This window comes from Crocuta crocuta, unplaced genomic scaffold, assembly GCF_008692635.1.
Source record: "Crocuta crocuta isolate KB4526 unplaced genomic scaffold, BGI_CrCroc_1.0 scaffold278, whole genome shotgun sequence".
In the NCBI taxonomy this organism is placed as follows: Eukaryota; Metazoa; Chordata; class Mammalia; order Carnivora; family Hyaenidae; genus Crocuta; species Crocuta crocuta.
This window is the reverse complement of record NW_027532173.1, coordinates 1,280,593-1,306,175: the sequence shown is the minus strand read 5'-3', so window position 1 is coordinate 1,306,175 and position 25,583 is coordinate 1,280,593. Positions and strand designations below refer to the sequence as shown.

Sequence of the window (25,583 nt, the reverse complement as noted above, 5' to 3'; positions counted from 1 at the left end):
CCAAAGTGCATTTCTGCGAATTGGGGCTAAACTTATTTATAAAGCCTGGTCACTAACACCAAAGGCTTTAAGCGTGTGGGAGAAATACATAAAACCTTTCATATGTAAGTAATTTATTCATTTGTAAATAAGAAACCTGATCCTTCTAGCGATTTAGCATCTCTCGCTCAGGCTCAAAGACTACGTGACAGGTGGTTGTAGTCTAATGCGATTTCTAAATGTAAGCTCTTTAGCGGGTAAATCCCAAACCAGTTTTACTATTTTTTTAATTGAGGTATAATTGACATATACCATTAGTTTCAGGTGTACAACATCATGATTTCATACGTGTATATATTGCTAAGTGATCACTACAGTGAATCTAGTTAACATCTGTCACCATGCATAGTTACAGCCATGCAGTGTAATGGCGATGTGAACTGGCTAAGACATTGCACTTCTTGTATTTTAACCTGAAATTCGAAAGAGAATGGTGTCAAGCCCAAATTTCTTTCCCTCTAATTCGGGAATTCCCACTAGGGACTGAGGTGGTGATAAAAATTTGGATTCATTCACTTATGAAGACATAATAAAATTATAATTAGACCAACCCAGTTGCAGAAATACCAGGGCTATAGGTTGTTACAATCTTTCTTTTTTTTTTAATGTTTATTTATTTTTGAGAGACAGAGAGTGTGAGCTGGGTAGGGGCAGAGAGAGAGGGAGACACAGAATCTGAAACAGGCTATAGGCTCTGAACTGTCAGCATAGTGTCCAAGGCAGGGCTCTAACTGATGACCCCAGCCGAAGTCGGTCGCTTAACTGACTGAGCCACCCAGGTGTCCCTCTTTCTTAAAAACACGAGTTTTCTTTTTCAAAGTATTATATAGAAAATTTATTTAAAAGTGTATAAAATATGTCCCATAATATAAAATTCTAGACACATAGTAGATTTAAAAACAGCATAATGGAAAATATAAATATCCATTTTCTTCCCTTATATATATCTTTAGTGCACTTAAAGTCTTTAGGTTTACATTTCTCTTTAGTTTACAGTCTGATTCATACTTGCAGTAAAACAAATATCATAGGTATACAGCAAAAAGTAAAAATTCCCTTCTCTCCATCTCCTCCTCAGATATTGGTAAATAAAATCCTTCCAAACTTTCAACCATACAAGTGTATTTTTGTTTTTTACATTCATGGTTTCACATTATAGGTGCTGTTCTGTAACATACTTTTTCCACTGAACACTGTAATGGAAATCTTTCATGATAGTATGTTTAGAACTACTTCATTCTTTCTAATCATTGTATTATATTTCTTTATATATCATTATCTATTTGGCCAGTTCCCTCATGAAGGCCATTCAAGGAGTTTGCAACATTTTACTGATAAAAACAACACTGCAACAACTACCCTGGCTGCTGGTTTATTACATTTACTTGCACATCCTTACAGTCCTCTCCTCCTTTGAAAAATCAGATTTTCAAAATGAAAGTTGGAGTATTAAAAATGACTAATGGAATATGTGGGTGATGTGTGTGAATTCAAAGGGAAAAAGACTATTTTATTAAGTTATATTCATGTCAACAAACTAGAAAACCATTTAAACTAACTCTTTTTAAGACTATGACTGAGTTGAGGGGATAGAGGAGTATCTAGATTAGGACTGCTCACTCCTTATGGAATTTTTTGAGGGCTCTACTCAATTCTTAAACACATCCTGTCTGCTCCATGCTCAGCGGCTGCCTGATGTATCCCAGTTCACTTTTCACTGTCAGTCTTGTTTGGCAGCAGGTGATAGACATTTTAAAAATTTAAGACGTTTCTAACAAAATGCCATCAGCCATAAGGAAGGAGCAGGGGTTGGTGGGCAGGGAGGTATGAGGGAGGGCAAATTTTCTTTCCATATTCTCAGCTTTGACAAGCCCCAAACTCCGTGTACAAGATATAGACGACATGATTCATTAGGGTATGGTCCCAGTACAGCTTGCCCTTTATTTTCTGCTTGTGACCTTGTACTTTTGAACAACTGGTGGGTATTAGTTTTCCTTGGATACGTGGCTTTGATTATTACACTGTTCTTTTTTTTTTTTTTAACATTTTTTATTTATTTCTGAGAGAGAGAGAGAGACAGTGTGAGCAGGGGAGGGTCAGAGAGAGAGGGAGACACAGACTCTGAAGCAGGCTCCAGGCTCGGAGCTAGCTGTTAGCACAGAGCCCGACGGGGGGCTCGAACCCACGAACCGTGAGATCATGACCTGAGCTGAAGTCAGACACTTAACCAACTGAGCCACCCAGGAGCCCTTGATTACACTGTTCTTAAATACGGTTTTGCTTTTGCATAGTTACACAATTCTGTGCTCTTATTGACCTTCAAAAGAGGATATGACTACTTTAAAGTGGTTACATTACAGTGCTTTCCAAATTAAGTATTTCAATTAGAGGAGTCAATAATTTTAGATTGGGAGGGTAGATAGCTCTTGCTTTGGGAACGTGCTCATGAGTGACATGACTCTTGGATGGCTGATTTTACAAAAAGTGTGTGTAATAAAGTTCTGGGCGGTGAGTTTTAAGTCTTGACCGTGTCCAAAAAAGGAGAAGGAAATTCCAAAGTTTTCCTCTCCGCAGTGCAAAACCCACTGAATCAAGAAGGATGCAGTCAGGATGTTCGCCTTTCTTGTCAGCTTATTAGTGAATTCCCAAGACACCAGGCTGACTACTGCTGCTTCTGGCAAATGGTTTGAAGTATCCCTTTATAGACCAAAACAAGTGGTAAAGATCCCCACCTGACTATTGTTATCTTCCCTCTAGTCAATAGATAGATAATAAACGGTTCCCATAGGATGTTCTCAGGTACTTTAATAACTGTGTTGTCCTTGATGGGTGTCCCACCCAGGTAGATTGGAAATTACTAGCTTACAACACAATTTCTCCTTGATTTTGTCCCAGGCTTCGGTAAAACTTAGCTAAGAAGACAGGAGTGAGCTTTAAGAAATATTGCCTCCCTAGTCTCCAAGCTACTTTTAATAAGACAGCCCTCCTCTCCTTCCTTAATTGTTCTTATCAGACCTTCCAAGAGGAGGCTTGCCATTACTGAATGCCACCAGCAGCCTGCAGGAGAAGAAATTATGCAGTGAGAGGGGAAGGACCCGGCACAAGTATTTCTTCTTCATAACTGGAAGAGGGGGAGGGAAAGTGAACAAGGGACAGAAACAAACCAATATGGTGCCAATAGTTTCCTACAGAGGGACTTATATTTTGGCAAGCCTATCTACTATGACTCACGTTTTCTTTTTAAAAAATAAACTGTGATGCCGATAATAGTAGTTTTTACACAAAAAAATAACATTCAAAGACACTTGTAATACTCCCTTTTCTACTGCTCTATCCATGCAGGTAAGTCTCCTGAACTGCACTCAACGCAGGGTGGCCTCTACCTGAATGATTTGAATGCTTGTAGGCTACGCGTCGGCCACACACGCAGGGGTGTGAATGTGAGCTGACTTACAGCTCTTCTCTGGAAGGTCTTTCCCGGTGGCACTGACACACGGACGTGTTATCTTCTGGCTGAGCAACAAGTTCCATTCCATCACGTATTTCGGGTTTGCTGGACTGGCGCTCAGCGTATTCCTGGAATGCGGGTGTGAAAGCAACTGAAAGATTAGTCCTCGCTTCATTCCACTGGACCCTCCCTCCCTGCCCCACTCATGTCATCCTTTCTAGTGGCTGTGTGTCTTCAAAAAAAATTTTTTTAACATTTATTCCTGTTTGAGACACAGAGCACGAGCAGGGGAGGGGCAGAGAGAGGGAGACACAGAATCCAAACCCGACTCCAGGCTCTGAGTTCTGAGCTGTCAGCACAGAGCCTGATGAGGGGCTCAAACTCACAAACGGTGAGATCATGACCTGAGCCAAAGTCTGACGCTTAACGGACTGAGCCACCCAGGCGGCCCTGGTGGCTGTGGGTCTTGAGACTACAACCAAAGGTCTGGTTTTCTCCAGTCCCAGCTTTAGTTGTTACAGGGACTAAGTACAATATTTCATAATCTATCAAGGAACCCCAATCTACAGTTTTCTGTGGACGCAGGAAGCCTCCACAAAAGGAGGTCAAGCCAGGCGCCCCTGCTTGGAGTAACAGCACCTCTTGGCATTTATCCTCCACTGATGAATGAATAATTAAATTTGTTGAACACTCAAATCAACAAAGATGATATGCATTTCAAAATACAGTTGGCGTTCCCACACACCCTCCCCTTTAGGCTCATGGCCACGTATGTTGTGTAAATGGCTACAGCCCTGTGCAGTGTCCCTCTACGTGGGCCACTGACTGAAATATTCCTATAAATTAGACTTCCAGTACAGCAGTTCCATATACATTCGGCCGCACATTCCTGGCTGGGGGCCCAACCCAACAAAATACTGAAACGAGTACAGGAACCTAGATAATAATTTAGGGGGAGAAAAATCCTACTGTTTAAATTACAGGCAGACCAGCAGAGGGCACACAAGTCAGTTAAGGGAAAGGCTGCTTTTAGTAAATAGTGTAATTCTTCATTTATATTTTTCTATGAGAGAGCGATATCCCCAGGCATCTGAAGACATGTACTTTCTTTCTGCCTGCAGAAAAATAAGTTTAGGTTAAAAACAAAAGCATTCTTTCCTTTTTTTTTTTTCCTTCCTGGTGAGATTTGACTGCGTAAAAACACAAGATAGTTACTCAAGGAACCAACCCTTGCATTTCCATATTTTAGGCCTACGGTGTTAGAGCCATTAAAAATATATTTCATTTTGGGGCGCCTGGGTGGCTCAGTCCCTCAAGGGTCTGACTTTGGCTCGGTTCATGATCTCACAGTTTGCGGGTTTGAGCCCACGATGGGCTCTGTGCTGACAGCTCAGAACATGGAGCCTGCTTCAGATTCTGTGTCTGCCTCTCTGTCTCTGTCCCTCCCCCACTCACGCTCTGTCTCTCCCTCTCAAAAATAAACAAAACATTAAAATAATTTTAATAAATTATTTCATTTGTTTGTTTTCTACAGCAAGCTAAATATTTGCTTTCCATCCTATAGCATGAGAGCAAAAGCCTGAATCTTAAGTAGTAAGAACAAAGAGGCAGACGCGTTGAGATGTTCATGATCTCTAGTCCAACCCCTTTACTGTCTAGATGAGGAAAGATGTTCTCTGAGGTTCAGAAAATACCTGAAGTAGGAATTCCATAAGGCATTTAATAAACGATAGCACTGCCAAGACCGGGGGGAGCTTTCCATCTCTACCTGTCAGGGCTCGGTGCACTTTTTTTCATAGTACTGAGTGGAGATAAAAATACAGGGGCCACAAAAAGACTGAGCACCGTTCCGATCTTTCCGTGGGCTGGTGCTCGGCCTGGCCCGAGTTCCACGGGCTGACTCTCTAACCCTCTGAAGAAGCCTGGGGCCCAGGCGCGGCCTGGGGTCCGGGGATGCTCGCCCCCCAGCAGGAGGGCCGCGCGCACGTACCTGGAGCACCTTGTAATAGTAGCAGTAAAGCCGGTGTGGCTGCAGGGCGTCCCTGGCGCTCCGCTGCCCTTCCTTTGCAATCTTCTCGGCTTCTTCGTCATTCTCCTGAAAGGTTTGGAAAAGAACACACACAGTAAATGAAAAGTACTTCCTGTAGGACTAGCCACCCCGGAGTGTGAAGCTGGGTCGGTGTCAGGTTGAATGTGAACAGCATGGGAGACACGGACAGGACGAAAACAGCCTCAGACGGGGGCTCTGAAAAATAGACGAGGGGCTTCGCTAGACATCCCTGTTACACAGCAACGGTCATACATGTCTGGACCCTGTTCCACAGCCCAGAAGCTCCCCCCCAAGCCCCCCGCCAACGCACCCCATACACGCACCCAACATGCAACCTCTCTTGTGACTCCAGTGCCGTCCTGACTCCCCAGGACATTTCGGGCTCATCCTCAGTTCCCACATCCTAGCCTCTCTGCTTGATATTAAAATGCAAACTGGAGTGGAATGAATCACTTTTCATGTTCTAACATCTCTTAAGAGCTCCATTTTAATCTGCAGCCAGAGCCCAAAGTCGTTACCGATCACTGCCTGGGAAAGCCTATGTTACTGCGTTAATAGTAAATTCAGTCATTAGTCCCCACAGGCTGTTCCTTCAGTCCCGGGTACAGTCAGCGCTCCTAGTGATACTTTTGGAAAATTGCTAATGTTCTACTCTGCTGCCCAGGGAAAAAGCCATTGGCAAGCAACCCTTACTTTTTATGAAAGGTCACAAAAATGATTCTGCCTCGGCACCCAGTTATCTTCATAACCAAACACTGTTTCTCAGAACTTAGAAACAGAACAAAGTCTTATAATGGCAGGGTCTATTTCGAGAGCTTCATAATAAAACATAACATACTTTTTCTTTAAAAAATATGAAAAAAATCATACTTTATGGAAAACTTGTAATTCTTGGGACGCTGCATAGCATGCAACTATTGTGCCTTTTTCTAACTGGGTAAAAGAAAAGAGCATCGTAATTGCCTTCAATATCTTCTTGTGCACAAAACACTCTCACCCTGGGATTTTCAACCTGTGATTTGCATTTACTGTGTTTTTGCTTGTGTGCATATGCATGAATAGTGATGCCCTCAGAAAAATCTATATTCTATCTAACTGTGATAGTCTATATAATATATATAAAATATAATTCTATATAACACTGGATTTCAACTCTTCTAAAAATTCTGAAAAATGTTGATAAAGGGTACTAAAATGATCTTAATGTTGATTCTCTAGCTATTTCAAGGGAACAAAAGTTTCAGAAAATAACATTTCTTTGACTAAATTATGTCAAGTTAAGTTGCGTCATGATAGAACTCATGTAAATTAATACTGGTAAGTTTGTTATCGCCTCAAGAAATTAAAATCGCAGAAAGCGTACCTTGGCCCACTTAATTTTCTCTAGTAAATCACTAAGATTTCTTTTAAATGGGACATAATGTTTCCAAGGCTTAAGTGCCATATAGAAATGTTCATAATATGTTGAGTCCTGCTTCAGAACCAAACTGTCGCCCAGCATGAGGTACGGATATCTATACGCAGCCACGGTCCCATCAACGTTCACTTGATACTTGTACTGAAAGGTTAAAACAAACATAAACAAAGAAGAAATTTAACAGCCATTTGCTTCATTCTGATGGTCATCAACACCTTAATACTAAATAAAAAGGAGTTCTTTTTCATGTTTCAATTTCATTGTTAAAAAGTCTTAGACTTCATTTTGTAATTCACATTTTCTCTTTGTATTAAAATCATAAGCACCCTTTAGCATATCGATTTTAAGAAACACAATGCAATGGGGCATCTGGGTGGCTCAGTCGGTTAAGTGTCAGACTCTCAATCTTGGCTCAGGTCATGAACTCATGGTTCACGAGTTTGAGCCCCATGTTGGGCTCTGCGCTGGTAGCACAGAGCCTGCTTGGGATTTTCTCTTCCCTCTCTCTGTCCCTCACCCACTCACTCTGTCTTTTTCCCTCAAAATAGATAAATAAACTTTAAAAAATCATAAAAAAAAAAGAAATAATGCATTTAAGGATAAGATGGTCAATAGTTTTAAGAAACAACTTAGGAACCAGGAATACCTTTTTCAACTCTATGTAATGGGGATTCAGATTTCTGTGACCAGGGAGAAAAATGTTTCAAAAGTTCTATGTTTGGGGCACCTGGGTGGCTCAGTTGGTTAAGCGTCGGACATCAGCTCAGGTCATGATCTCATGGCTCCTGAGACAGAGCCCCAGATCAGGCTCTGTGCTGACAGCTCAGAGCCTCAAACCTGCTTCCAGTTCTGTGTCTCCCTCTCTCGCTTGCACTCTACCTCTCTCTCAAAAATAAATAAACATTAAAAAAAATTTTTTTTAAGTTCTAGGTTTATTAAAGATGACTACTGGTAACAATTTGCACTTTCATGTTTATTATTTCACTTGTTCCTTATACCTACATAAGTATGAAAAAGGAAAGTGTTACCTCTAGAAAGCTCAGTCTTAGAGCTGAGCACAGAAACTTGGAGAAGTTCATAGACTAGAGTGATGGCAGCGACACAATATGTACTCTGTTTACATATTTGCTTGATTAATAAGCCCTGATTTACAATTCAAAATCACTTTTCATGGGAATTAAACCTCACTTGATCATAATAATGTGAAGCACATATTATCATTACCTCTCTTCATTCCCCCTTCTTTTTTTTACAAATGAGAAAACTGGTGTTCAGATAAATTTATAAACCTCTATTCTCTGAGTTCAAATCCAATGTTCTTTTCATTCTGTCACACTGAAATGAACAGGATGTACTCACAGATTTGGTAATTAATTTTTTCTTAAGTAATTGGAACCAAAGAGTTTTCTAGCCAGTCAGATTGTGCCGTACATTCGCATCTCTATCCCTTGAACCTCCTGACAGTGCTCTGAGGGAGCGAGGCAGGCATCTCGCATGTTTAGGGGCGCTGAGAGATGAAGGTCCCCCAGTGAGTGACAGGCAGGATGCGGATCATAATCCCAGCTGCTATTTTACTTATATGGAGTTTATACTCTTTCTGTTTACAACAAGATCACTTTATGTAAAAGCTATTTATATTTCTAGTTTATAAAACATGTTTAAAAAAGAGAAAAACAGATAAATAAATGCACCAAAAACCCCAGGTTAATCCTTGTACTCTACTTTGAGCACTAAATACAGTTCTGGCCATTGGGTAGACAAAACTAACAAAAACAAAAATAACAGAAAGGAAACCACAATGAATGCCGTAGTTCCTAATGCTTGGAAGGGAGAAAGTGTGGGTGTGCCAGCTCACAGGACTGGACAAATCTGCCACCTGGTGATTGGGTAGACTTTCAATACAAGTTCATCGCTTCATATCCATACAGGAAGACATAAATGCATACCTTAAAGAAATCAAAGAAACCTATCAATTTAGCTTTTCCAAGCTCCTTTTCTTTCTCTTGGAAAAAGAAATATCCTGTAATTCCTGCATCTAGGAGCTCTGGGTTTTCCTTGGACATCTGTACCAACTGGAGCCTCTCTTCTCGGCTATCTCTACCTCTGAAGAAAGCTTTCTCTGTTTTATTGATCCAGGAAGGCCCTAGAGGTTTGAAGCCATAAAAAAATATGATTATGAATTTGACATTTATAAAAATGGTAAGCATAATCATCTTTAATTTACCATTGTCATTTAAGATGTTAAAACTCTTTTATCATCAACTCATCTTCTAAGATAAGGTGCTATTTGCAAAAAATATGGGATTGAGTATCTTCTTGAGATACTTTCCAGTTTAGATGATCAAAAACAGCCCTTGTATCTGCTGTATCACATAAAAGAACGCTCTAATTTCTCCAATTTGTCCACCTGTGACAGCTCACTCAAATACTGGAGTGTCTCTCGTATGACAGTGGGAGATATCCAAAATAACGTTGGATCAAGTTCAAAGCCAAAAACATTCAGCAACTTGGCCACTCACCCAGGCAGGCATTAGCTTCTTCCATCCTTTGTGCTTCAGAATAAAAAATGAGCTAGGCTTTTGTTCTTAGACTGGGTAACCAGAACAAACTATAGAGCTAGGTAACCCACATCTTTAATCCATAGGTTGCTCAGAATTTTGAGCACAACACTTTTGAATACAGGAAGATTGTCTAATATGCTCTGAAATGAAAAAATATATATATGACTCAACTATATATGTGTGTGTAAATCTGCACGTGCATGCGTGCGTGTGTGTTTTTGTGTGCGTGTTTTTTTCCTGAGAGGGAAATATTCTAAGAGTTAACTTAAATCTATTTCTATTATTCTAAAGAGAAGTCATTAGTTAACACCTGTTACTCTTCTAAGGGATAAATCGTAAAATGTAGAAACTGGGGAGGGTCACTCTCTAATATTTTAGTACACTTCTCAAGAATTCATTGTTATCAAATAAAAAGTCAGTTTTCGTCCCATGTTGTCTTTAGGTAGTTTGCAAAAAGTCTCTGGTCACATCTGCTAAATAAGTCCAACAAATCACAATACACGTGAACAGAGTTTGTAAAGACAGGCAGGGTTAGGCAGGGTTTATTTTATTCAGGGAGTCTGGTTTAATAAAAAATTGTGCCATAAAATGTAAGGCCATCAGTGGGGGTGGGGGAGGGGCAGAAGGAACAGGTTTTAAAGGATCAAACAAGGCAGAAGGAGGAAATGAGAAAACTCCTCACCACATGCTAGTGGTAGTAATACCCAAATGATACTGCTATCACAATTCTCTTACATTCACATATAATTTTATATTTTTCAAAATGTTCTCTGACTCCATCCAGCAATATAAAGGCACTGGAGTCAGAAGTGACAATTTTACCAAATATCTTTTTTTAAATGCTATTTACAAATGACCATCTCAAAGGAGACCCAGTTATGGTAGGTCTAGATTTTACTAGTCCAACCCACAGGCCTAATTTTTGGATTAGAGGAATCCTACGCCGCCCTTTTTTTCTTGGTTAGAAAATAAGGACAATGGTTATTTCAGCATACCTTTATTCTCTCTGGTTGAACACTCCCTTTTATCTCTGTTTTTCTTCAAGAACAAACTTTAATTTACCTGTATTTCCCTGAATAGAGAGGAGATCGTTTGTGACGCCCCTCATGGCCTCCAGTGTGGAGTGGGTGATGTCGTATGTTGGAAGGATAATGTCTCGTGAATCCAGGGAGCCGCACCATGAAATGATAGGTAAAGGGCCAGGGGTTTCGTTGACTTTTCGATGCTCCAGAGGCCAGTCTCCAAGGTTAATATAAAATTCTACATCGGGGAGAAGGACCTAAATAAACAAAAGAAGAAATATCAGTGCTGCAAAGACCTCAGTTTGGGGTTCTAAATACTTCTGCTCTTTGGCTTTTTAAAACATGTCTAATAAAAGTGAACATTTGAAAACAGCAGAGGAGAGAAGGATGCCTCTCAGTTGACAGCAGTATCAGAAAAGCAAGGGGGAGGATGGTCGATGGCAAATTCACGCAACCAGGAGTAAGCTGCTTCTGTTCAGAGGGGGCGTTTCAAATTGCTTGCTGTCAGGACACCAGGCTGGCTCAGTTGGTGGAGCGTGTGACTCTTGATCTTGGGGTCGTGAGTTCGAGCCCCATGTTGGGCAAAGACATTACTTAACAAAAATATAGATAAATTTTCAAAATTGCTTACTATTACAGCAGTGGACATGGTATAGAACGCTATGAATCAGGGGCTTCAAGTACTCTTTCTGTCAGCTGCCTGATAAAGAATCGACAAGGTTAGACTCAAGCCCTTGTTTTCCTTCAGTCTCAAACTCCCACAGCACGTCTACCTTTGTTTCTGGAATCTGCTACTCCGTGGCCATCTCCGCAGCCAATGCCTTGGTTTAGGCTCTTCCCATCCCTTGCCTAGATTGTTGCAGTAGTGTCCTCACTAGGTGTTCTGATACAAGGCTCTCCCCACTCTGATTGGCTCTCACCTTGCTGCCTAGATGTCTAAAACCCAAATTAAGGTACTACAAGCTTAAGAGAACCTTAAGCCCACAGGACAAGATGTAAACTCTTTGGCTAGACACAGGCCTGTTATCTTCTTCCCGCTAACCTGTAAACCTCACCTTCCGTCTGAGAAGGTGCCGGTCAACTTCAGGCTGCTCTCTGAAAATGCCAGCCACTCTCCTGTGCAATTCCCTTCCCACTTAGAATATTCTTTTCCTTCTTATTCACTTGGTGTACTCCTTTCTCATCCTTCCAACCCAGGCCTAATGTTACCTCCTCTATGACTCACCCGCTTCAGACATTTTCACCCCGGGCACCTACTTTTCTTACAAGCTACCACAATGAGGTACAACTATTTGTTTGTATCCATATACCACTCCAACTTTCAAATAACAAAAATAGGTCCCACCAGAGCAGGCCGCTCAGAGTCCAGAGATGAGTCTCATTTGTTTTGGATTTCTTCCCAGCCACTGCGCAAAGAACCCGGAACAAGAGGGAACAGGCATGGGACTACTCACTCACCCTGGTGCTTCCCTACTGTTGTTTATAAGCTCATTAATAAACTCCACACCAAAAAAAAAAATCATAATAATAAAATAAAATAAACCCTAAAACACTACAAACAAACAAACAAAAAACACAAAGCAACAACAACAAAAACTACACACCAGAAGTTCTCACTATAGGACAGGTTTCTCAGTCTCAGCAGTACTGACATTTCGGTCTGGGTAGCTGTTTCCTGGGGGGCAGCTCTGCGCGTTGTAGGATGCTGAGTGGTACCCGTGTTCTCCACCCACTAGGGGCTAGTCACAACCTCCAAGTCGTGGCAACCAAAACCGTCTCGAGACCTTGCCAAATGTCCTCTAAGAGGCAAATTAATCACTAGGAAAAACCACTGCTCTAGAGGCAGCAGCATGAGTACGAAGTGGGATACAGGGCGGGGTGGACTGGTGGGCAGTCGGCCAGGAAGAAAGCACCACCTTCATGATCAGGAACTTGCCATGTGCTCACACTATGGGCGAGTGGGAGCGGGGAGGAGGCTGTTGTTTAAAATAGGAAGTGACTGCAGCCACACATTGAGCACACTTGGGAAAGTGTGTAACTCTTATCACCAAAGATGGCTTCTGATTTAGAAAACTACCTTGATAGCCTTGGTGGTGGGAAGGGTAGAAAAATGCCCATCCTCACCCTTCACTCTGCACGGTCAGGAAGGAGGAAGAATAAAAGGCAATTTGAACTGTTCTGCTTAAGGGTTTTGCCCATGTGGGAAGAAGGGCTGAGTAGAGGGGAGTCGGAGGGAGTTGAGAAGTCTTCAGAAAGATAGAGGCCCGAGCATAGTCACTAAGAGCCAAGACCTTTCGGTCAATGACAGCCAGTGAGAAATTCCCGGAGAAAAGGATGACGAAGTCTGATTAACACAGTGTCTATTTTTATTTCCTTGTTTCTTTGTTTGTTTAAAGCTTATTTATTTATTTTAGGAGAGAGAACGTGAGCACAAGTTGGGGAGGGGCAGAGAGAGAGGGAGACAGAGAGAATCCCAAGCAGGCTCTGCACCGTCAGCACGGAGCCGGATAGGGGGCTCGAACACACCAACCATGAGATCATGACCTGAGCTGAAACCAAGAGTCTTAGCTGACTCTTAACGAACTGGGCCACCAGCTCCCCGAGAGAGGTCTGTTTTTAAATGTTAAGGGTTTTCTTCGGCTGACTTTTACTATGCACTGGTACAAAATAACCTCTCTATTACTAGAACTGTCAACAAAACGTGCCATGCATACTGTCTTTTAGAGGTGCTTAGGGTAAAACAAGGAAAAGTGATCTAAGTTCAAGTCATTTTGAGGCGATAAGAAACAGAAGAGCTGTAAAAAGTTGAAATCTGAATGGGAGGAGGTATTCACCACAAACAGGGAACTACAAGAAGTGACTTTGAGGCTAAAAATGTCTGGGAGTCCACAGAAACCTTGGGAGTTTTCTGTAGGGCCTACTTACCCGGGAGGGCGGCTCAACCCATTTAATTTAAATATTAAAGGAAAGAAAGATGCATGAAAGGGGAGAACTTATGAACACTCAAGTGGCGGACACCTTGGCCACACATTTCCAAGCCTGGAAGCCATTTCCATCCTTTGCCATTGCTGTTCTAAGCATCGCAACGTTACAACTAAATAATTAAACTACAGTTGACCCTTCAACAATGCAAGGGTTAGAGATGCCAATCCCCACACAGTCTAAATTTCGTGTATAACTTTAGACTCGCCCAACACTTAACAACTAATAGCCTACTGTTGACTGGCTATTAAGTTGGTTAACACATATTCTGTATGTTATATTATATACTGTGTTCTTCCAATAAAGTAAGCTAGAGACAATAAACTGTCATTAGGAAAGTCATAAGGAGGAGAAAATACACTTAGAGTACTGTACTGTATTTAAAAAAAAAATCCATGTATAAGTGGACCCACATAGTTCAAATCCATGTTGTTTAAGGGTCAACTACATATTGTTTTTGAAACCGGTGAGTTCATTCTCATACCTTTCTTGCCAGTGACAGCAAAATCTCATCTGAGAACATTTTGAAGTCCGTGTATTTCCCTAAAGGTCTCCGGTAGATGTGGTTATTGAGAATCGTGTAATGGACGATGGCTCCCCTCTCATCCCCAAACCTTTTTGGAATTTCATTCAGCATCTGCTGGAGATTGACGCTGGGAAAAGAGGAGAAATCCTTTGCAATCTGTGGTTCCTTGGTTGGACAGGAAAGGGTTTTTTGCCAGGCCTGAGGATCCTCTTCCGGACACTCACAGTACTCGTGGTATACTGGTCCTAGGGAAGGCAAAACACGCATAATGCCACGCTCCGTTAAGAAGCACAACGCAGGGAGTGGTTTCTGCCCCTGATATGAACATGGGATGATTTCTTGGTGAATTCTAACATTATCCAGATGGGGATAATCTGCCCTGAACAAATCACTGGTGAAAGTTTGTCAGAGTCCTGTGCTTCCATTTCCCATCAACATCTTATATGCCTCTATGTGACCTCTACAGCATATGCTCTCTCCCCATATAACCCACTCTCAGCCAACTAGCTGCTAAATTCAGTTCTGGGGAGTTATAAATGCCTGGAGAACGTCAAACAACTTACCTCTTAGCAAGGAAAAAGAATGTGTTACTTTTTAAGCATTATTATATAGTAAGGATGGTGATTTTTTTTTTAAAGTCTTCTTTTTAAAAAAATTTTTTAATGTTTTATTTATTTCTGAGAGAGACAGACAGACAGACAGCATGAGCAGGGGAGGGTCAGAGAGAGAGGGAGATACAGAATCTGAAACAGGCTCCAGGCTCTGAAATGGCTGTCAGCACAGAGCCTGACTCGGGGCTCGAACCCACGAACCGTGAGATCATGACCTAAGCCAAAGTCGAACACTTAACTGACTGAGCTACCCAGTAGCCTCGGTGATTTTATTTTTAAAGACAAGAAGGAAAATCTCTCAATCTCGAAATCACTGAGTCCCTAAAATCACTCCCATCAGCCTATCTCAAAGAAGAAATATGTAACCCAGGGGTATCTGGCAGTGTAGTTTTCTTTTTTGTTTTCTTCTTTTAAATTTTTTTAATTAGAAGGGGAGAGAGTGAGCATGAGCAGGGGAGGGGAAGAGAGAGAAAGATTCTCAAGCAGGCTCTGCACTGTTAGTACAGAGCGAGACACAAGGCTCAAACTCACAAATCATGAGATCATGACCTGGGCCAAAATCCAGAGCTGGATGCTTAACCCACTGAGCCACACAGGTGCCCCCTGGCAGTGCAATTTGAAAGTACCCAGCTATAAGTATAAAACTTCTCTGAGGACTCACTTTAAAAAGAACTTTATACAAATTTTATATTTTACTTTAAAATATATCTGTATTTCACTTAACATAAAAGCAAATGATATGTGTTTCTTGAGGATTTCTACTTTAGACTAAGGTGACTAATATGCACTAACTCACACTTCTACCTGAAACTACCAAAAAAAGAGGCAAAATATATGAAACAATTTTTAATGCACTGGACATGAGGCAGTGAAGGACACTGAGTCTGAGAGATAGGAAGGGGACGAGGTAAGCCCTACAATTCCTAAGCCTACTGCCTAAGGGAGTTTCTGGGTAATGGAAACGGGGGGAGAAAAATAGGCAGAGCTCAGCAATCTCACTGAGTTGAGGGGACAGAACTGAGTGTCCAGGGAGAACAAGGCAGCTAGAATTTGTAGGGCATACTCTCAGAAAGGAGAGAACTATACAGAAAGAAGACTCCAGAGATCTGCAAGAGGTTTCCCCTCAAGTATTTAGGGTTCCTGAAGGATATATATAAGTGAGGAAAGGATCCAAGGAAGGGAAAGAACCAGCCAGAATGATTAGAGGCAACAGTACCCACTGGTTGTACAGGGTTGGAAACAGTGCCTGTTCAGACTGGAAAGCATCCTTATTTCTGAGGTTTGGGTAGACTAGGCAGAGAGATATTAGCTGAGTGATTAGGGAATAATAGCTATAGCCAAACATGGCTCTGGTCTTGCCTAATGAGTTTTAAAAGCAAAATTTGAGGGGCGCCTGGGTGGCTTAGTCGGTTAAGCGTCCGACTTTCACTTAGGTCATGATCTCACAGTTCGTGAGTTCGAGCCCCGCGTCGGGCTCTGTGCTGACTGCCAGCTCAGAGCCTGGAGTCTGTTTCAGAGTCTGTATCTCCCTCTCTCTCTGACCCTCCCCTGCTCCCACTGTCTCTCTCTCTCCTAGAAATAAATTAAAAAAAAAAATTAAAAAAAATAAAATAAAAAAATAAAAGCAAAATTTGAAAGGTTCAAACTATTCCCAAGTAACTTAACTGCATTCTAAAAAAAAAGCTCAAGAAGATGAGAAAGCGCCAAGAGATTAAAAAAAAAACAAAAACACTGGATACCATTAATGACACATTAGACATTGCAGAAGAGAAGATTAATGAACTTAATGATGTAGTAATGGAAAGCAGAGAATAAGAAATGTAGGGGAAAAAAGAACTTTAAAAATGAAAGGAGCATTAATGAGCTATGGGATAATTTCAAGCCTGATATAGGGGGTAACTAATCCTTGGAGGAATTCTGGAGTAGAACAGAAAAAATATTGGAGCTATCACAGCCAAAAGCTTTCTGGATTCAATGAAATCTATAATCCCAAAGATCTAGGAAGCTCTGCAAATCCAAGCACAGGAAACATGAAGAAAACTACACCAAAGCACATAATAATCAAATTGTTTGAAACAGCCATTGGAGAGAAAACCTTCACTCAGCAGGACGGAGGAACAGAGATGGAAGTCAGCAGATTTATTGTTGGAAACAATGCAGGCAAGAACTAGTGGAACGACATCTTTAAAGTACTAAAAGGAAGAAAAAATCTGTTAACCTACAACCCTATATTTAACAAAGATAACCTCTCAAAAATGAAGGCAAAATATAGACTTTTTCAGACACACAAAAGCTGAAAGAACTCATCACCAACATTCTCACACTGAAAGAAATGTTAACGGGAATCCTTGAGCCAAAGGTGAATGGTACTAGATAGAAATACAGATATGCCAAAGAACGAAGAGTGTTGGAAATGTTAACTGCCTCGGTGAATACACAAGATTTTGTTGCTTACTATTTAAATTTCTTTACCTACTTTTCCATCCCTCAAAATTTCAAGTTAAATTGAGCCCCAGGCGGGGCTCCTGGCTGGCTTAGAACAGGCGATTCTTGATCTTGGGGTCATGAGTTCAAGCCCCTAATTAGACGTGGAATTACTTAAATTGAGCTTCAGGAGGTATGCATGTTTACTCTGTTGTACATGACTTCAAGGTCATCATAACCCACTTTGAAAGGCATTGGGTCTACACATATAAGGCTGGCTCTGGACTGTATAATAATCACTTACCTTTCAAAATATAGGGAGACTGAGCCACATGTTCATCACCATAAAGGACCTCTATCTTCAGCCCTTCATTGACCGTTTCATACATCCTGTATCGGACCAAAAATGTCCCATCATTCCTGTCCAAAGGTTTGGGGACATGAACTCGGACTCTCTCTTTAGGTGAAAGAGGTTTGATTACTACCTTGAATGGTGTTTGACCTGAAAGAAAAATATATATATAAGTAACTCTACTATTTCATGGTTATTTTGTCTTCCCAATTACTGGATAGGTGTCTCTATACCAAAGTTACCTTTTTCTGTACAATCAATTGTAAACAAAACAGTTTTAGTTTTAGTTTGAAAGGTCCTTGAGCCCAAGAATAATGTCTGTGAAAGCAATCTGACAAAATAAATGAACTATAATAAACATAGAGGATGTTGTAATAAAAAAGGTAAGAATTTAATGTGAAATTATTTAAAATGTTAGCCATTTACCTGAAATGCTGAAATGAAGCACATTAGTTATTGCTTTTGTGTTATTTCTCACTGGTTTTATTTTTATTTTTTAAAATGACTTTTTTAAAATGTTAATTTATTTTTGAGCAAGAGAGAGAGAGCATGAGCAGAGGAGGGGCAGAGAGAGAGAGAGGGAGAAACAGAATCTGAAGAAGGCTCCAGGCTCCGAGCTGCCAGTAGAGAACACAATGCACGGCTCGAACTCACAAACTGTGAGATCATGACCTGAGCCAAAGTCAGAGGCTCAACCAACTAAGCCACTCAGGTGGCCATCTCACTTGGTTTTAGAAAGACAATGCAGTGTGGCAGACTGAAAATCAGGCAGGCAGAGCCTAGAAACTAGGAGGTAATTTCATTATTTTCTCCCCAAATAGGAAGCAGAAAAGTTTTGTCTCTTGATCAAAGAATCCTGTTCTCCATAAATTTATCATTTTATTTATTTTTTTTTTTTAATGTTTTTTTTTTAATTTATTTCTAGGAGAGAGAGAGAGACAGCGTGAGCAGGGGAGGGTCAGAGAGAGAGGGAGTCACAGACTGAAACAGGCTCCAGGCTCTGAGCTGGCAGTCAGCACAGAGCCCGACGCGGGGCTCGAACCCACGAACCGCGAGATCATGACCTAAGCGAAAGTCGGACGCTTAACCGACTAAGCCACCCAGGCGCCCCCATAAATTTATCATTTTAAATAAACAAAACAGATATAATAGAAACATATTAATGACTGTGTGATCTTTGTGGAAAAAAATGGATTTATAGAAAAAAAAAGCCAGCTCCAAATTGCTTCATTATTTTTAAATTCAAAGATTTGGACTAGATACTGTCTTGTCTCTTCCAGCTATAAAATTGTCTCTGAAATGGCATTTAAACATCCCATTTCAATATTTATCTATATATTTATCTATATATGTATATAGATAAAATAGAGCCATTGGAAACACATATTTTAAATGTTCAGCTATTTTTATAGTAATCTTACATGGCTGTGTTATCGTTGGCATGACATTAGTGTTAGAATCAACACAAATAACAACGGCCAAAACTGAAATAGAAGTAAGCAATTTTAACCTCATAAAAGAGAAAATGAGGGGCGCCTGGGTGGCTCAGTCAGTTAAGCATCCATCTTTGGCTCAGGTCACGATCTCACGGTTCACAAGTTCAAGCCCTGCATCAGGCTCTGTGCTGTCAGCACAGTCTCTGTCCACGTCCCCCCTGCCCCTCCCCTGCTGTGCTCTCTCTCTCTCTCTCTCTCTCAAAAGTTAATAAACATTAAAAGAGAGAGAGAGAGAGAGAAATGAAATGAGAAGAGGGTACTCTGAAATTGCTTCAGTGGAAAGAATGTGAATTCTCATTTGCCCCAGGCACTAACATACTGGAAAAGACTTCAAGCTCAGTGTGAATTTTCCTATGTCAAATTCAAACTTTAAGAGAGAGACCGAATTAAGTGAGGCTTCAGGGACCATGGAAACCAAAGAAAGTTCTCATGATCAAAGTCTTGCATCACTAGAACCAGAGCTTTTGAAGACTTTTGATTTGGAAAGGAGTACTTTTCTTAAAATCACTTACTTAGCATTTATTATGTGCCAGTCCCTGAGCTGGAGATTTTCACTTGCATTTTCTACCTTCTTTATTTCCTTTCCTACAAGAACTCGTAAGGTGGATATCATCAGCCCCATTTTACAGATCGGGAAAACAAGACTCCAAGAGGTTAAGTAACCTGCCCAAGGTCGCCTGTGTTGAGTAGCAGAGGCAGTACTGGACCATGGCCTGAATCCGCCTTCTTTCCAAGCCGGTCCCAAATCCACCTTGTCACACTATGTATGTTAGCATATTGGTCTGCAGAATTCAGACTTGGAGGAATAAACCCCCGAGCGCCTGGTCCAATGGAGTCACGACCTCCCCTGTTGTTTAGGAAGATTATGAAGGCTCAACAGCTGGCATGTCAACCACATCTGGCCGAGGGAACACAGTGCCGGAAGGCCAAGCTGTTGTTTTGTCTTGAGGCTAAACGTAATCCTCCAAAAATGTCTGGCTGCCTGTTGACCATGGATGCTCTCCAGGAACTGACCGAAAACTGATGCTCGACAATCATATTATGGGAGATGTGATTCGACAGAAAGAGCACACATGATGTGTACTCTTGGCTCTGATGCTTAACGGCTATGGGGCCACAAGCAAAACATTTTAGCTTCACGGAGCCCTAGCTTCTTACGTGTAAACTGGAGAGAATAGTATCTATCCTTCTTATCTGACAAGACAATTAAGGAGAACAAATTAAACAGGGCACACTTTAATGCTACCCAAGTAGGAGGGAAGATTATTTTCTGGATATATTATTACTGGTGAAGGTAAAGGAGGGCTGAGTAGAAAGTGAGGATTTGTATCCAGCCGTGTAGACAAGTTCCACCTCCCCCACCCTTTCCTTGCTTTTCTCTACAGTACTTACTGAGCATCTCTGCCAGGCATTAGATCAGATGCTGGCAATGTAACAATGTTAACAGGTTTTGCCTATGTTTGTAATAGAAGGAAATACTGAGAAAGACTTAAGTCAGAAGGGAGGAAAAATAAAGATGAAATTAGCTCCTTCCCCTTTATCCAAGGTCATAGACCCTCTAATTTCTATCTTTGGATTCCAGTTTGAAATCCTTTGCTTTAGACCATTCAAGATCACATGTTTGTTATCTAGGGACCTGGAGGCACACAGCATAATAACAATATTCAGACAAGTATGACACTGTTAAATGGGAGTGATAATTATTAAAGGAAACTTGGTAAGTCTTACCAAGCGACCTTGGTAAGAAGGTCTACATCTGGAGAGGAAAATTGCCTCAAGGTTACTGGGTGGCTCAATTGGTTGAGTGCTCTTTTTTTTTTTTTAAAGCATTTTATTGCTATCTTTATTCACATTATATATTTTTTTAATTTAAATTTTAGTTTACAGTATAATATTGGTTTCAAGAGTAAAATCAGTGATTCATCACTTAGAACAGTAAGTGCTCATCACAAGTGCCTCCTTAGTACCCATCACTCATATAGCCTATCTCCACCTGCCTCCCCCCAGCAACCCTCAGTTTATTCTCTGTCATTAGGAGTCTCTTGTGGTTTTTTTCCCTCTCTTTCCTCCCACCCCAACCCTATATGTTCATCTGTTTCGTTTCATAAATTCCACATGAGTGAAATCATATGGTATTTGTTTTTCTCTCATTAACTTATTTTGCTTAGCATACTACATTCTAGCTCCATCCACATTCATTGTAAAAGGCAAGATTTCATTCTTTTTAATGACTAATATTCCTTTATATGTATACACACCCACACACACACACGTACATACACACATACCACATCTTTATCCATTTGTCAGTTGATGGACATTTGGGCTCTCCCCATAGTTTGACTATTGTTGATAATGCAGCTATAAACATTGGGGTGAGTGTACCCCCTTTGAATCTGTATTTTTGTATTCTTTGGATAAATAATACAATAATTGCTGGATCATAAAGTAGTTCTAGTTTCAGTGTTTTGAGGAAACTCCATACTGTTTTCCAGAGTGGCTGCACAAGTATGCATTCCCACCAACAGTGTAAGAGGGTTCCCCTTTCTGTGCATCCTCAACAACACCTATTGTTTCTTGTGTTAATTTTAGTCATTCTGATCAGTGTGAGCTGATACAGATCATCGTGATTTTTATTTCCCTGATGATGAGCAATGTCAGACATCTTTTCATGTGTCTGTTAGCCATCTGGATGTCTTCTTTGTTAAAGTATCTATTCATATCTTCTGCCCATTTTTTCACTTGATTATTTGGGAGTGAGTGTTGAGTTTGCTAAATCCTTTCTAGATTTTGGATACTAACCCTTTATCAGATATGTCATTTGCAAATATCTTCTCCCATTCTGTAGACTGCCTTTTAGTTTTGCTGATTATCTCCTTCACTGTGCTTTTATCTTGATGAAGTCCCACTAGTTCATTTTTGCTTTTGTTTCCCTTACCTCTGGTGACTTGTCTAGTGAGAGGTGGCTATATCCAAGGTCATAGAGGTTGCTGCCTCTGTTCTCCTCTATACGTTTGATGGTTTCTTGTCTCACATTTAGGTCTTTCATTCATTTTGAACTTATTTTTGTGTATGGTATAAGAAAGTGGTCCAGTTACATTCTGCTGTATGTACCATCTAGTTTTCCCAACACCATTTGCTGAAGAGACTGTCATTTTTTCTTTTTTCCTTTGTCAAAGGTTAGTTTTGAGTCCATTTCTGGGTGTTCTATTCTGTTCCATTGACCTATGTGTCTGTTTTTGTGTCAGTACCATACTGTCTGGACGACTACACCTTTGTAATATAGCTTGAAATCTGAAATCATGATGCCTCCAGTTTTGCTTTTCTTTTTCAGGATACTTTTGGTTATTCAGGGTCTTCTGTGGTTCCATATAAATTTTAGGATTGTTTCTATCTCTATGAAAAATGCTACGGTATTTCAATTGCATGAAATGTGTTGGTTGCTTTGGGTAATATAGACACTTTAACAATGTTTGCTCTTCTAATCCCTGACCATGGAATGCTTTTCCATTTCTCTGTGTCCTCTTCAGTTTCTTTCATAAGTGATCTATAGTTTTCAGAGTTAGATCTCTTACCTCTTTAGTTAGGTTTATCCCTAGGTACCTTATTGTTTCTCGGGCAATTAAAAATGGGATTGATTCCTTGATTTCTTTCTCTGCTGCTTGGTTACTGGTGTATAGCAATGCAACAGATTTCTGCATGTTGATTTTATATTCGGGAACTTTGCTAAATTCATGTGTTCTAGAAATTTTCTGATGGAGTCTTTCAAATTTTCTACACAGAGTATCATGTCATCCGCAAATAGTGAACGTTTGACTTCTTTCTTGTTAAATTGGATGATTTCTTTCTTTTTCTTGTTTGACTGCTAAGGCTAAGACTTCCAGCACTATTTTAAATAGTAATGGTGAGAGTGGACATCCTTGTCTTGTTCTGACCATAGGGAAAAGGCTCTCAGCATTTTCCCCATTGAGGATATTAGCTGTGGGTTTTTGTACATGGCCTTCATGATGTTGACGTATGCTCTATCTGTCCCTGCTTTGTTGAGGGTTTTTATCAAGAACGGATGGTGGGGGCACCTGGTTGGCTCAGTCGGTTGAGCGTCTGACTTCAGCTCAGGTCATGATCTCACGGTTCGTGGATGCGAGCCCCACATCGGGCTCTGTGAAGACAGCCACCTCAGAGCCTGGAGCTTGCCTCAGATTCTGTATCTCCCTCTCTCTCTGACCCTCCCCTGCTCAAGCTGTCTCTCTCTCTCTCTCTCTCAGAAATAAACATTAAAATTTTTACAAGAAAAGAAAAGATGCTGTATTTTGTCAAATGTTTTTTTCTGCATCTATTGACAGGGTCATATAGTTCTTATTCTTTGATTAATGTGGTGTATCATGTTGATTTATTTATGAATATTGAACCAGCCCTGCAGCCCAGGAATAAATCCCACTTGATCATGGTGAATATTTCTTTTAATATACTGTTGAATTCAGTTTGCTAATATCTTCTTGAGAATTTTTGTATCCATGTTCCTTAGGAATATTGGCCTGTAATTCTCCTTTTTAGGGGGGGTCTTTGGCCTGGGAATCAAGGTAATGCTGGCTTTGTACAATGAATTTGGAAGTTTTCCTTCTATTTCTATTTTTTGGAACAGCTTGAGAAGAATAGGTATTAACTCTTCTTTAAATGTCTAGCAGAATTTGCTTGGGAGGCCATCTGGCCCAGGACTCTTGTTTGTTGGGAGATTCTTGATTACTGATTCAATATTTTTGCTGATTACGGGTCTGTTCAAATTCTCTGTTTCTTCCTGTTTCCATTTTGGTAGTTTGAGTTTCTAGGAATTTGTCCATTTCTTCCATATTGCCCAGTTTGTTGGCATATAATTTTTCATAGTATTCTCTAAGAATCATTTGTATTTCTGTGGTGTTGGTTTTGGTCTCTTCTCTTTCATTCATGATTTTATCTATTTGGGTCCTTTCTCTTTTCTTTTGATGTCTGCCTAGCTAAATTTGCTATCATCAGTAATGATAAAGTGGCAAGAATTTCTTGTATATAAATCTTTTGACCACATTTGGACCATTTTGTCAGGATAGATTCCTAGAAATCAGATTACTAGATATTTTTTTAATGTTCAGTTTTGAGAGAGAGACGGAGCACAAGTAGGGTAGGGGCAGAGAAAGAGTGAGTCACAGAATCTGAAGCAGGCTCCGGGCTTTGAGGTATTGCCCCAGAGCCAGACGCAGGGCTTGAACCCACAAACCGTGAGATCATGACCTGAGCTGAAATAGGCCAGCTAACTGACTGAGCCATCCAGGTGCCCCTCAGGTTACCAGATTAAAGGGCATGGACACTGTTTGCAAATGACATCTTTTTAGAAATTGTATTTTCTAACTGTCGGACTTTATGGGTTTTGCACATTCAGTTTGTAAATATTAAAGACTCTTGGTCCATTTGGAAACTTGCTTTCCAGAAACTTTTTAGCGATTTAGGCTGCCACCTGAAGGTCGCAAAGGTCACTGTCTGAGTGTCTCCAGATGCTCTTAACAGCTTTGAGTATTACCACTTAAAAAAAGACTTTGCCAATATTTTTAGATTAAAAATTAGAATTTTATTTGAATGTATAGCTCTTTCATTAACAGTAAGATTAGCAGTATGTCATTTCGGATCATATAATTTTCTTTTTTCCTGTATAAATTTTCTTCACTTTTCCCTTTTCTTTCTAAAGCACCCCATTATAACATTATAAAATTAATTTTAGAAAGTAAAGAACACGTTATCGTTTTCTACATTTCTATAGTTAACACCCATAGTGTAAGACTTCGAATCTGGGTTTAAGAATCTTTTATTCTGGGGCACCTGGGTGGCTCAGTCTGTTAAGAGACAAACTCTTGATTTCCATTCAGGTCATAATCTCACGATTTGTGAGTTCCAGCCCCAATCAACCTCTGTGCTGACGGTGTGGGGCCTGCTTGGGATCCTCTGTCTCTCTGCTGCTCTTTCTCAAAAATAAATATAAATAGGGGCGCCTGGGTGGCTCAGTTGGTGAGGCATCAGACTTGGGGTCAGGTCATGATCCCACAGTTAGTGAGTTTGAGCCCCATGACCTGCTCTGTGCTGACAGCTCAGAGCCGGGAGCTGCTTCGGAGTCTGTGACTCCCTCTCTCTCTGCCCCTACCCAGCTCGCCCTCTCTCTCTCTCTCTCAAAAATAAATAAACATTTAAAAATAAAAAAAAAAAAACACTGAAAGAAAAGAATTTTGTATTCTGATCCTTAGGGCCATGGAACGTCTTTCTAAACACAAGCAGTCGCGGTTTCCCGCCAGCAGGAGGCGGTGCCGGGTTATTCGGTGTCTGTTGGCAAAACAGGGCGCCAGTTGGCTGAACAGAAATGAGACATGAGTTAGCAAATCCTGACTGGCGACACCCGGAAATCGCCAGGACGAGTCGTGAGACGCCGCAGAGGCAAGACGTGAAGGAGAACGCGGGAGGGGCCTGGGGACAAGGCCCACCCTGCGGACGAGGTCCCACCCATTCCCGCAAGCTGCTGGGGACGGCTCCGACCTGTGAGAGGCGAACGCCCCGCGCGCACAGCGTCCCGGGGCAGGACCTGGGGCCCCAAGCCACCAGGCCCCGACCGCGCGACCCGAGGATTTCGGGCGCTGCGGAC

The 25,583-nt window shown here is 41.0% G+C and overlaps 1 protein-coding gene across 2 annotated transcripts; it reads right to left on the bottom strand.

Annotated features, from left to right (window-relative positions):
* Positions 1–736: 736 nt before the first annotated feature.
* POGLUT3 (protein O-glucosyltransferase 3) lies at positions 737–17,559 on the bottom strand. 2 transcript variants are annotated; one of them, XM_077777451.1, is made up of 8 exons: positions 17,385–17,559; positions 14,004–14,290; positions 10,578–10,794; positions 8,901–9,097; positions 6,901–7,095; positions 5,478–5,582; positions 3,494–3,615; positions 737–3,096 (listed from the first exon to the last, which is right to left on the bottom strand). In XM_077777451.1, exons 1-8 carry the CDS (start codon positions 17,467–17,469, stop codon positions 3,036–3,038), a joined length of 1,269 nt encoding a protein of 422 aa, XP_077633577.1. In that variant the 5' UTR covers positions 17,470–17,559; the 3' UTR covers positions 737–3,035. The 2 variants fall into 2 exon arrangements, with proteins under 2 accessions (XP_077633577.1, XP_077633578.1); XM_077777452.1 differs by having other exon boundaries at positions 737–3,615.
* Positions 17,560–25,583: the final 8,024 nt, after the last annotated feature.